The 12,611-nt window shown below is 36.0% G+C and overlaps 1 protein-coding gene across 1 annotated transcript; it reads right to left on the bottom strand.

The window, feature by feature from the left end:
- Positions 1 to 707: 707 nt before the first annotated feature.
- LOC113646216 (interleukin-1 receptor type 2) lies at positions 708 to 11,751 on the bottom strand. The gene is made up of 10 exons (XM_027152307.2): positions 11,532 to 11,751; positions 10,351 to 10,423; positions 8,921 to 9,176; positions 6,528 to 6,699; positions 6,224 to 6,407; positions 4,664 to 4,729; positions 4,006 to 4,071; positions 2,254 to 2,389; positions 1,269 to 1,402; positions 708 to 1,002 (listed from the first exon to the last, which is right to left on the bottom strand). Exons 1-10 carry the CDS (start codon positions 11,550 to 11,552, stop codon positions 863 to 865), a joined length of 1,248 nt encoding a protein of 415 aa, XP_027008108.1. The 5' UTR covers positions 11,553 to 11,751; the 3' UTR covers positions 708 to 862.
- Positions 11,752 to 12,611: the final 860 nt, after the last annotated feature.

The following is a 12,611-nucleotide window of genomic DNA, read 5'->3' as shown; positions in this document are numbered from 1 at the left end:
TTACAAGACAATACAAAAAGACTATATACAAAAGGCGATAAACAGAAACAGTGCCGACCGGCATAAATATGTAAGATCATAGTAATGTGGTGATTGAGAAGATGAATAGATCAGTTATCAATACCAAGTAATTCTTCTTTGTGTGTGTGTGTGGGGGGGGGGGGGGGGATCCAAGTTGCTACATCCACGCATTTTTTAATTCTATTAAAATTCAGATCAGTCGTATTTACAACAGATCTAGTGTTTGACATATAGATGGTAAAATAACATGATTGGATTATCTAATATTCACTCTAACTCTAATTGGAATTGACTGGGACATATCTCCATTCCTACATCCAATCAGTCAGGTTAAAGTGAAGTCAAATGTTCTACTAACAACAGTCTTAATCTTGCGCAAAATGTTCTTACCGTCTACATCCTCTTTTCCTTGCTGGTATCTTTACCAAGCTCACTTTACGTAAGATGTTTGTAAGACAAGGGCTTTGCAGAGGATCAGAATGTTTTAGCCTGCAAGGCAGTTAACTTGTGTCACGTAATTCACGTGTGTGGTTGGGTCTGAGTTTAAAAGGCTTTTAAGAAGCTTCCTGTTAGTAAGATAGTTCATGATGAAGTCTAAATGTCATTCACTGAAATATGATATAAAGGTAATACAGGCTGTGTGAAAGACATACTGTATATCAAGAAAAAGAGATGTACAGAAGACAAAAGGTTTTTTTCTTTTATTTTTATTGAAGACAATGCAAATGGTGTTATATGTACAGATATTGTTTATACCGTTCATTCACATTCAAGACTTATTACAAAAATCAAATAAAAAAAATAAGAAAGGTAAACTGTGTGATTGAAAGAAGCCAGGTATTTAAAATGTGCTGTTCTGTCGAGCCAGGATGTAGTCGTGTTTGCTTCGTTGGCGGCACAGCAGATGCACAAACACACACAGAACCAGCATGAAGAAGCCGGAGGCTACAAGAGCCACCACTAACCACGGCAACATGGAGTCTGTGATGGAGACAGTTCAGTTACAGTGTGCAGCCTACATGTGTGCAGTCTAATATGAGCATGAACATGAATACTGAATCCAGTATGAAAGAGTTCACATTGGAGACTTCTTCCATCAATGCTAAATAAATATCTCCTTTATTTATTTGACATTTAATAACTAACAGGACTGTTGGTGTGGTGCTTGAAAGGGTTAAAAAAGGATTTATGATATAATTTTATACAGAGATTCCATAAAATTCCATATTTATGTAATGTACACCTACCTTCCAGTTTAATTTGTATGACAACTTCCTGTTTTCCTGACAGGTTTAGAGCGACACACTTCAGCTCGGCCCTCGTGTCCTCTTTATGCACTTCTAGGAAGACCAGTAGCGCCTCCACATGGCCAGCTGACACCCTGCGGACAGATACAGGACACTTCATTAATCCCCATTTACTCCCACTACAGAGGATTACACTTCACAGTACTCAAATTTTTTCCCCTAATTTTGTTTTTCAAAAGAACAGATAGTTAGTAGATAGTTTGAAGGTTTGTGATCCATTTAAACTCTACACCCTGTCTTCATGGAGCTCAGTGGCTTTGTGTCAGGACAACATCATGCTAAAACACTGATTGTACTTCCACTGAAGGGAAACTGCAAAACCACAGAATACAGAGATGTTGTACAATTGTTTTTTTGTTTTTTTTTTGGAGATGAATCACATCGGTGTGATGGGTACGTATAGGTTTTTGACTAGAATCTTGAAACTATTACATTCTAAAAATAGATGAAACCCAAAAAGAGCCAACAAAAAACATTGGTGTCACACCTTAAACATTATTATGACAACTATTCCTTTATTAATATTTACATTTACATTATTTAACAGACGCCCTTATCCAGAGCAAATTGAATTTTTATCTCATTTTATACAACTGAGCAATTGAGGGCCTTGCTCGGGGCCCAGCAGTGGCAGCTTGGTGGACATAGGAATCGGACTAACAACCTTCCAATTGGTATCCCAACACCTTAACCACTAGGCTACCACATCCCAACCAAATTAATATCTTAATATACGCCATATAAATTCTTACATCTGACTCATCTTTTAGTTTTTTTAACCTACATTTAGGTTATGTAAAGTATGTGTGAATGTTGTACTAATTGTTTTATTTACTAATATCTGATGTGTTTTTTTGTGCAGATCTGTGTCTCTGGTCTCCTCTCAGGGCTGCACTAGTGAATGTGGAGGGTTTTGAACTATCACCTCTTGACTTCCTGAAACACTCGACCGTGCAGATGAGAGCCGCCCACTGATTGGCCATCCACCAGCCAGGTGAGCTCGGTGAAGTCGGCTGACTCGTATCCCACAAACGCCTTGCACTGGATCACTAAACTGGAGCCTGAACACAAGCGACATCAAACAAACACAATGATACAAAATTATGTGTTCCAGTGTAATTTTCTTTTATTAACATTTTACATGAACACTACATATATGTGAGTGTGTGTGTGTGTGTGTGTGTGTGTGTGTGTGTGTGTGTGTGTGTGTGTACTACACACACTATAATGAACAGATCCACAACTTAGAGCTGCATATAGTACAGTATATATCCTCCTTTATTACATGTACTGTATTTATTTACGTATTTATTTACTTATTTATTTATTTTATATAGTTTTACTTATTTTATAGTTTTATTCCTTCTGTCTCTTAGTTATGTCACAGCCAGTATTTATGAAGTCCCTGCTTGCACACAATGTACTTTTTTTATCTATTATATGCTGAGAGTGTACTTAATATTCTGTCGTTTCCTCTCTGTCTGATCTGCACATGCCACTCCTGATGTACCTGTTAAACTACCAGAAGCTCCTTCTGCCCTCTGGACATTTACACAAATGTTTAAGCATTTGAGATGTTTAAGATCTTTTGGAAATTTCCTTGTTTTCCAACTAAAAGCATATTACAGTACTATCCATTTCAAAAACATCAAATGGAGGAAAGAACTACACTGTCGCACAGAGGCCCATTATGAGCGTCCACCAGTCCTCTGTTTCAATCTCATGTCATATTTGCTAATCCAAGTTAATCAAGCTATAAAAGTAATAAAGCTAGTTGATTATTAGATGTGCTTGCACAGCTGAAAAGTGTTGGAATGATTAAAGGAGCAATACAATTGGACTTCTTTAGGTTAGGTTAGTATCTGGAGCATCAGGAGTTGTGGGATTGTATACAGACTCAAAATGGCCAGAAAAAAAATCTTTCTCTCATTTCATGGTAAGAACATATCTTACCATGTTGAGAGCTATTCCCATCATAGAACAGCGTAAGCTGGTTCTAACCAGAGCAGAACCAGTAGTGGGACGCCCCGGGGTACAACTGGAAAACAAGGAAATTTCAAAGTGATCCCAAACTTTTGAAATGTTGTGTTGATAATTTATGGAAGGAGTCACCAGTGTCAGTGCTTTTTAACGGTCAGAGTTAAGATGTATTTTGTCACATGGAAGTCTCATAAAAGCCTCAATGCTTTATTGCTGTCATTACATTACATTACTGCTCTGGGACATGATGTTATTATAAATAATGTTCTTTATAATGGTAACAGTGACTCCACATGCCAACAAACAACATGCCTCAAGTGTTATAAAATGCTTCTAGAAACTTTACCATTAAAATAAATCTCACATGTTGTTCACACATCATTTCTTCCATTATTTATTTCACAAAGTTAATGTGTTTTAAAGCTAAGTGCTTTATTATGGTCAGAACTGCTGTGGACCTGGAGACTATCCCAGGAATTATTCACATATTCATATTTTTCCATATTACCCACAATGCATTGCTTCGTTGCCTGTGTATCACACTGTGCTGCTTGATGACTGAAACCCGATGTTACATACACCATAAACGATCATTCATCACTCAGTGCTTTGATTAGTCATTACGTTTTGTGTGCATCATGCTGTTTTAGCCTGTACGTGATCTGTCTGGTCACTGATTAAAAGAGATGAAACTCACCGAGACTAATTTCAAACACAGAGCCGTTTACAGGAGAGGTTATATGAAGAGGTGGTAGGATGGGAGCTGCAAGGAAACATTCACAACATTACACACACAAAATATATCACAGTATATTATGTAGCTCAAAATGAATGTTTGTAACTACTGTTTTTTTCTATTTTACAATTTATCAACCAAGACCAAACAGATGAGAGGATGTGAAAGCGTAGAGTGGATGAAGCCCAGCCAGGGGGTCTGTGACTTGTAACTTACATTATTACAGTGTTTTTTTAATTAATGACATTATTAGTCCCATACTAATAATGTGTGCATACTGAAAACACACACTTTTAGATAATAAGCCTAATATATGAAAACTTTATAGATTATGTTCAGGAAATAGAGTTTAAACCTGTACTGAGAGGGGCTGAGGCAGGTAGTTTACAGTTAAAAATGTTCCCGGCTGAGAAACTGACATCCATCTCTTACAGAAATAATTTGAAATGATATTAAAGTAACATTATAAAGTGCATACAAAATATTTTGTTGCTCTTAAATGAAACGTAGGTGTTGTCAGCATTTTGCACAAAGGTTACACATACCCCTTTTGCCAAACTTGTACTGTATATATATATACACACACACACACACACTCTAACAGTCTAACATCACTCACTTGTCTGTGTAACTTCTCGTGATCTGGTGGCTTCTGTGTGCATCTCCGGGACACTGGTGACTGGAGCTAAAAAAAAAAAAAAAAACATGATAAATTGATTTAATGACACGAGCTAGAAGTAACACACTGACTTTCTGCACCTCTATGAAGAATGCATAATGTGATTATTCAATCATTACTCTGTTAGAAACTGTTCACTGCTGTAATTGAACACATTTCAGCTGTCATTTTATTCATGTTTTAATATCAAGTTGCTTGGACCCTGTTAAGAAAAACAGTTCTAATTAAAAACTAAAGCTGTTCAATGAGACCCAAATGCCTTTAGTGTCTGGTATATGATAAAAATTTTTTTTTAAAAACCTCAGGCAGTTTAATATCTATTATAAATTCTTGTTGCTTTTTAACTCTCACTTCAGCTACCAAGAATTTAAATTTTAACATTTAAATCTCGTCTTTTTTACATCACAGTCTAAAAAAAAATTCCTGAATAACCATTTTATTGCAAAAGAAAAATTTATTTTTTAAAAACTGATTATTATTAAGATTCGAGATAAAATTCGAGCTGTTTTAAATCACTCAGAGAACCAGGCTGCAGATCACAAGCCAGTGTAAGTCTATTCATTTAATTCAATCAAATCGATTTAATTCAGTTTTATTTATATAGCACTTTAAACAATGGACACTGATCATTATTTCAATTTATCCCTAATCATTAACTTTCAGCTGATTTCTATAAACTTTATAGTCTTTATTTAAACTTTTAACATATAAATACAGAGCCACTGGAGGCTGTTATTGATGGTGAAATTGTGTTCAAATTCAGAATATTTCATGTACAATAAAATAGGAGTTTTGTGGTTTTGTTAATTTGTGGAGTTTATGTCGACTCAATGGAAAGTTGCTTCTAGGAAGACTGATGACCTGTCTGTTTTTGCCCAATGTGGCATCTAGGGTTCCTCTTTCTGTCTCTATTTATTTCACTTCATTCCAATATTAGACTGTAGTACACTGCTAACTCACATCTAAATAACTAACACCTGGAATATATATAATCATCATCATAATCATCATCATCACTACTGCTTTTACTCAATAACTCACAGTAACCTAAAGCACTGTTAAAAACACTGTTGAGTAAAGAATAAGACATGTTTCTACATATAGACTGAATAATGCTGGATGAGCATAAACTAATATGGTTCTAAAGCCTTCTGTACTCTATATTCAGTTTAATAAATTTGTATATATTTGTATTGCACATCAAAGCAGCTTTACAGGAATCTATATAGGCTCAGGACATAAATTATAAACATATAATTTAATCTCTAATGAGCGAGTCAGAGGTGGTGAAGAAAAAATCCTTATCCTGGATCCTCTCAAGGTTTCTTCCTAATATCATCTCAGGGAGTTTTTCCCTGCCACCATTGCCTCCAGCTTGCTCATCAGGGTTAGATGTGATATATGATATATAAATATATATGTGTCCTCAGTTCTCGTGTCCTGTTGTCTGTAAGATGTTGTGTATGTGACTGCATAATGCTTCTGAGGTTCTGGTCTTACACAGCACTCGTAGTTTCCAGGTCCTGCTAACGTTGTATTGTTCGTTGTTGACAATCACCATCAGCCAGCAGGTGTACAGGCCCTCATCTTCTGCCGAAACGTTTCTGATGGTCAGACTCGATTTGTCTCCTGACAAAATTGCGTAACGTGTCTCGTTTATTAACGGAACACCAGCATGAAAACCCTGGACATAACAAGTGTTACTGAGCACTGACATACTTGTAGGAATTGTGGTTCAACCCTAGTCTAGACAAACATATAGTCTATCTTCCTCTTACTAAACAAGCCTCCACAAAACACACACCTTGAACCAGCGTGGACTTTCCAGCCTGTTGAAATGGTTAATGTGCGGACACTCGATGGTCAGGTCCTTGCCTGGTTTTGAAGAAACAGGATATGACATCATCTCCATGTCTTCTTTTCCTTTCTCATAAATGGTCACAGTGAAGCTTCCAGTTAGGCAGAAGGTGTCGCTGCTAAATGGTCGACAAACACACCACACACACGTCAGAAAACACGACACAATCTCAACACTGAAGGTCTAAGTGCAGCTTTATTTAGACAGTATTAATTAAATAAAACAATACAGCACAGTTTGATTCTCAATTCTGATTGGTCAGGAAGTTAAATCCCTCTAAAAGAGAAGATGAGCTCCGACAGCTCTTCAATATTAATGCTCTTGTTCTAATGCTTAATCGTTTCCATAGTAACAACGGGGTCTGTATTGCATGGACCGGTATTGCTGAAACTCCACATAATCTACACATACATCTTGCTATAAAAAGAAAACATTTAACAGTTGATAGGGTAATGAAGGAGTCTCCAGTGTCAAAATTCTAAATCTAACTTGTCGTACTATAAATGCAACTATAAATGGATAAAAACTGTGTGTTATCTTTCTTTTGCATTGATAAAAGAGGAATAAAGCATTCTGAGAAGAAAAAAATAACTGATTTGTGATATTGATTCATTCCTTAAAGTTGGGATCTCCGTTGTTTGAGAAATGCTTCAGAAAACTGCGTTGGGCTGCCAAACAAATCAAAAACAAAACTAATGTGTAGCCAGTGAGCAGAAAGGGGCGGGTCTTAATATGCGGCGGAGAGAGTGTTCAGTGCGCATGTGTGACATTAGCAGAAAGCGGTTTTAACATTGACATGGAGGATAAAAACAAAGAAAGAAAGCAAAGAAAGGCTTACGATAAGGCAAGAAGTAGGACGTGTTAATATAGGATCAGCTTTCCAGCGCTGGAGAGACCTGAAGGAGTGGGAAGTTGGCCACATATTCACAGATTCGAGTTTAATATTTTCATATTTAAAAAATCATTAAAATGATACAAAAAGACATTTCACCCAAATAAGTTTTGTAGTATATCAGGACATTAGTGATGTGTGATCTGAATTTGGTGACATTACAGTGTATTACAAGTGAAGTTATTGACTGTTTTTTAGTATTCGCTTTTTGGGTTTTGCACTTTGCAGACGGTCCCTTGGAATCTGTCTCTCAGTCGTCCGCACACAGAGACTTGTGTATTTTGTCCACCACAGAGGAAAGCTGATTTTGAGGAAATTTGGGTTGTAGCTGCCTCCCTACATTACTACGATAAAAAAGAGGTGTTACTTGTGTAGTAACAGCGTTTAGCTCAGGAGTTATTGACTCGGGAAACTCCAATCTGTGAATATGCGGCCAACTTTACTTAAGACGCCGAGGCGCGTTTTTCCTTCTCGATAGGTGAGTAACGTTGGTTTTGCTTTGTTACACAGAACTAATTTATGCCGCCCTTTGAATGATTATGCTTGTGTGTCATTTTTGCTTGTTTGTTTATCTGCAATCGTATTGTTCTTCCCTTCAGCTATGATAAAGACATTTCTTTCCATTAGTTGCCTGGGTTACATATGTATGTGTGGGCGGAGCTATCAATACAGGGGTGGGACCCATTTGGGTTAGGGGCGTGTTTGTTTTGGTGATTTCAAATGTCAACATTGGCTTTCAAACAACGGAGACCCCGCCTTTAAGAGGAAGTAATCAAACAAATCACTTGCACAGACCTGCCTTCATACTTTAGGTCACACCTCCTTCCTGAGTCTAATGCTGCTCCGGATGACACCAAGCTATGCGCAGGTCAAGAAAGTGACTGTATTTCAAGATGGCGCTAGTGTGTCAGGTAACAGTGTCACCCAAAATTTTAAGAAATTAAACAAGGATGTAACTCATAAATAAATCAAGCTCCACATTTACATTGTATTGGTCGGTTTCATTTAGTTTTTAAATAAAGAATCAGCCTGATATTTCAATTTAACATTTGATCCTTTATATTCTGAATTTTTATATTATTGTCAAGTTGCTTTTCCCAATGTCAAGCTGCTTTTCCCAATGTCCAGTGTTAAAAGAGCTATACAAATAAGACTGAAAATAAACTGTTAAATAAAATGTTAGCTACATTATTCTTGTAGCCTCAATGTAAAAAAACACACTTCAGGTGATAAACATGTCTAAAGAAAACTAAAATAGTATTTATAAAGAAACGTTTAGTTTGTAAGAGTTTATCTGCAGTTCTGCTTTCAGTGTCATGTTACATGCTTTTGTTAAAAGCTGAAATGTGAGAAATACGTTAAAGGACATGGACGTATGAGAAATTCATAGAGAAACAGTGGAGTTAAAGTTTAACTCTCAATATTACAGCTGTTTTTCTGAACCTACCTGAACACATAGGTGTACGTTCCCGAGTCAGAGGACAATGAAGGGAGGAGCCAGAGGGTTCGACCCTGCTGTACGACCCTGTGAGCCTGTTTACTGAGGTCATGATGCTTGCTGTGGAACAACTGGAACATGGTGCTGTTGTCTTCAGGAAGTTCCCTGTACCAAATGTTAGCTTCCAGAATGGGGAATGTGATGGCCATAGCTTCTCCCTGAGCATGGAAATCCTCGATCTCTTCACCAATCACCTCACAACCAGCTAGAAAGATCATATGAGTCTAAGTTTTTGGGACAACAACGTGGACCGAAGCAGTTCATAAAAAAATAAATAAAAAAATAAATAACATACAGTAACAATTCTATTATTGCAGTTAGTTATTGGCTTAGTTTAGCTAAAAATATTTGTATTAATGTACTGGGATTTAAACCAGAAGTGAGCACCAGAAGTGGACGTGGTCAGACCAGAATGGGTTTCTTTATTTCTTTCCAAATTGTGGAATCTTCCTGAACTCCACAGTACTTACAGAAATATGACTCAAGTTCATCATCGGTCTCGATTGAGACTTTCTGAAAACGTTTCTACCTAATGTGACAGAGGAAGTCGAGAAACTGCTTTTTAGAAAAACCAAGTCTTTTCCGAAACCTGTTTATAGGTCACATCATAATGCAGCAATTTCATCATGATGTTGATTATTTATAGTTTTGGGGTTTGTTCAATTCCAGAAATTTCTGAAACAGCAAACCATCAAAAGGTGTTAATCTTTCATTTAGCTTCAGTAACTGGTCAAAAATGCTTACTGCAGGTTCTAGACCTAAATATTTAAATATATTTTTTTACAATCAAATGCAAAGTTATTTTATTGAATGGTTTGGGTTCATTATGGTTCAGGTTCAGTTGTTATTAGCTACAGAAACACAATCACTGGGTTTAATAAAGGAAATATTTATGTTTTAGAAAACTAATCAATTTGTCAGCTAATGGATTTGTGGAGAAAAACAAATCAAATTCACTCCAAACAGCTGTAATATTCCTGTGTGTAGAAAGCAGGACTGTCTGATCCATCCTGTCCTGCAGTGTTACTAGATTTACCTCATATTTCATACAGAACCTTAGAAATGAACAGTGTACTTGTCGTGTCTGGAGGTACGAGGATGACGCCAGCAATATTTCTTATAATAATAATAATAATAATAATAATAATAATAATAATAAACAGGACAAAAAACTAACAGGCAATTTATCTCATTAGAAACCATGAGACTGATTATTTTCCCCTAAACAAACCGAGGCTGGGATTCTGCAGACACCAAATTTCTTTTATCCGAGAAAAATCACGGAGAGAAACAAACTTCACCCGTTACATTAACTCTTACTAAAATCCACAAAACCCACCATACTAAAACCCACCATACAACATTTTCACATACATTACCTCTCACAGGCACTGCACAGACAGGGGAGAGTCCACAGGACAAGATAATCCACACGCTGAAACCTATAACACACTGAATGAAAGAAGAACACACACACACACACACACACACACACACACACACACACACACAAACACACACACTCCAGATCAGTCAAAGGTCATGTACTGTACAGTGGGACTTTCCTACTTTTCAGACAGCCCCTTTAACACAAATAAACCCCACAGACTCTAGTTTGAACTTAGTTTGAAGCTCATTCATTAGTGTTAATTAGTTTCAGGTTTAGCTCTTTAGAAAGACTTAATCTTAAGTTTACTAGTAAAAATTATAAATATTATTAAAACATGTGCAATTACATTTTATTCTGTTTACTAGAGCTAGTTTCTTCTTCCTGATCTTTCCACCACACAGATGAGTTACTGAGGTTCAGATTAAACACAAGTAAGCTAATAAAACTTACGGTACATTTAAACAAACAAACAAACAAACAAACAAACAAACAAACAAACAAATAAATAAATAAATAAATAAGATGAACGCTCTGGCTATGCTTTATGAACCACTGGACACCTCCAATGTTTTTGAGACTCAGTTGAAGAAGAGAACGAGACTGCTTTATATAAAGACAGCTTTTACCTATCTTCGATATTTATCTAGCACTGTATGATGTAATTTGCATAAAGAAAAGATTATAATTGACAGAAGAGGATTCACAAAAACAAATATTTTATATATTTTTATCTAAAAAAATAATTAACCGCCTGGAAAAAAAACAACTTAATAATCCACAATATTCAGTCATTTTAATTAAAGGTTTTACTTCCAATAATAATAATAATAATAATAATAATAATAATAATAATAATAATAATAATAATAATAAAGATGATTTCTGTTTAACCACATTTTGTATACTGCAATTAATTCTACATTAATTCAAACCATTTTTCAGTGACAGTTTGAGATAATAAAGATCTGACAGAGTTGAGAAATAAAAGAAACTGTGATAAATAATAAACATCTGTGAACACATATTGAATATCTGCTATCTCTTACACACACACACACACACACACACACACACACACACACACACACACACACACACACACACACACTAAATTTTCTTTAAGAGATCAATAAATGACATTTAATTTATTCTTAAAGATTAAATTCTCACCTGGCTTTTGAAGGTAATCATGGTGAAGGTGAGGATTAGACTGAAAAGGTGCTGGTGATGGTAGAGCGCTCAAGGGAGAGAGAGAAAGAGAGAGACTGATAAAGACATGCACAGATATATACACATATGACGAAGGAGTTGACTTTAAGACGTGAGCAGGTTCCTTTTTCCTCGCTTCGATGTGTGGACTGTGTAGGTGGCGGTTGGGAAAACCTTCAACTGTGAGCTCTTTTAAGGTTCCTCAGAGGAGCCTGGAAATTCCTTTCCATGACACACATACACAAACAAACAGACACACATACACACACACTTCATGACACACATCTGTAGAACAGAGTGTATATGAACAGTGTCAGTCTCTACAGAAAATCCATGACATCTTGTTCTGCAGCTTGACTTTGACATGCAGCCGGTTAAATGTGCCCCAGCAGATCTGACACACAAACAGCTCTTATAGATGCTTTTAAAATAAGGAACAAAATAAAAAGCCTGAACATTTTGCATCAAATCTTACAGAAATACAACACAGTATTGTTCCTGGCTAGTATGACATTATAATACACATCATACATCAGTGTGCTCATTAAACTAATAACATTAAAAATTCTGCCTTTTTAATTTTGTGCTCATGTGAAATTTTTATGATACTTATGCAACTGCTGGCTGAATAAAACCGCTTCCGTAAAACTGTGGGAACTTTTACTATTATCTAATATCTATACATAGACCTGTCTGTCTGTCTCTCTCTCTCACACACACACAGCAATGTTAAAGCAATGTTAAAGATTTCTGTCATTGTGTATTTATGTAATAGAGTTTGATGTAAAAAAAAAAAAAAAAAAGAAACAGACATGGAAAAAAAACAGTTAACATTATTAAATGAACACAGTAACATTAACCTTAATGCCGTTTAAGTCTACGACTGATCTGAGAAAATGCTGAACACTCCTATTTAGTACTAAATTAGATGATAACAGAAGTGTATTCAGTAAACTGTTTATTATTTATACGACTCATTTACAGCAGAACAACAAGACAGCCATAAAAAGAAACCGGCGACAGGTGAAGTAAATAATGATC

The sequence above is a fragment of the Tachysurus fulvidraco genome, chromosome 6 (assembly GCF_022655615.1).
Source record: "Tachysurus fulvidraco isolate hzauxx_2018 chromosome 6, HZAU_PFXX_2.0, whole genome shotgun sequence".
NCBI lineage: Eukaryota > Metazoa > Chordata > Actinopteri > Siluriformes > Bagridae > Tachysurus > Tachysurus fulvidraco.
Note: the sequence above shows the minus strand (reverse complement) of the source record. Positions and strands in the feature narration are given on the sequence as shown.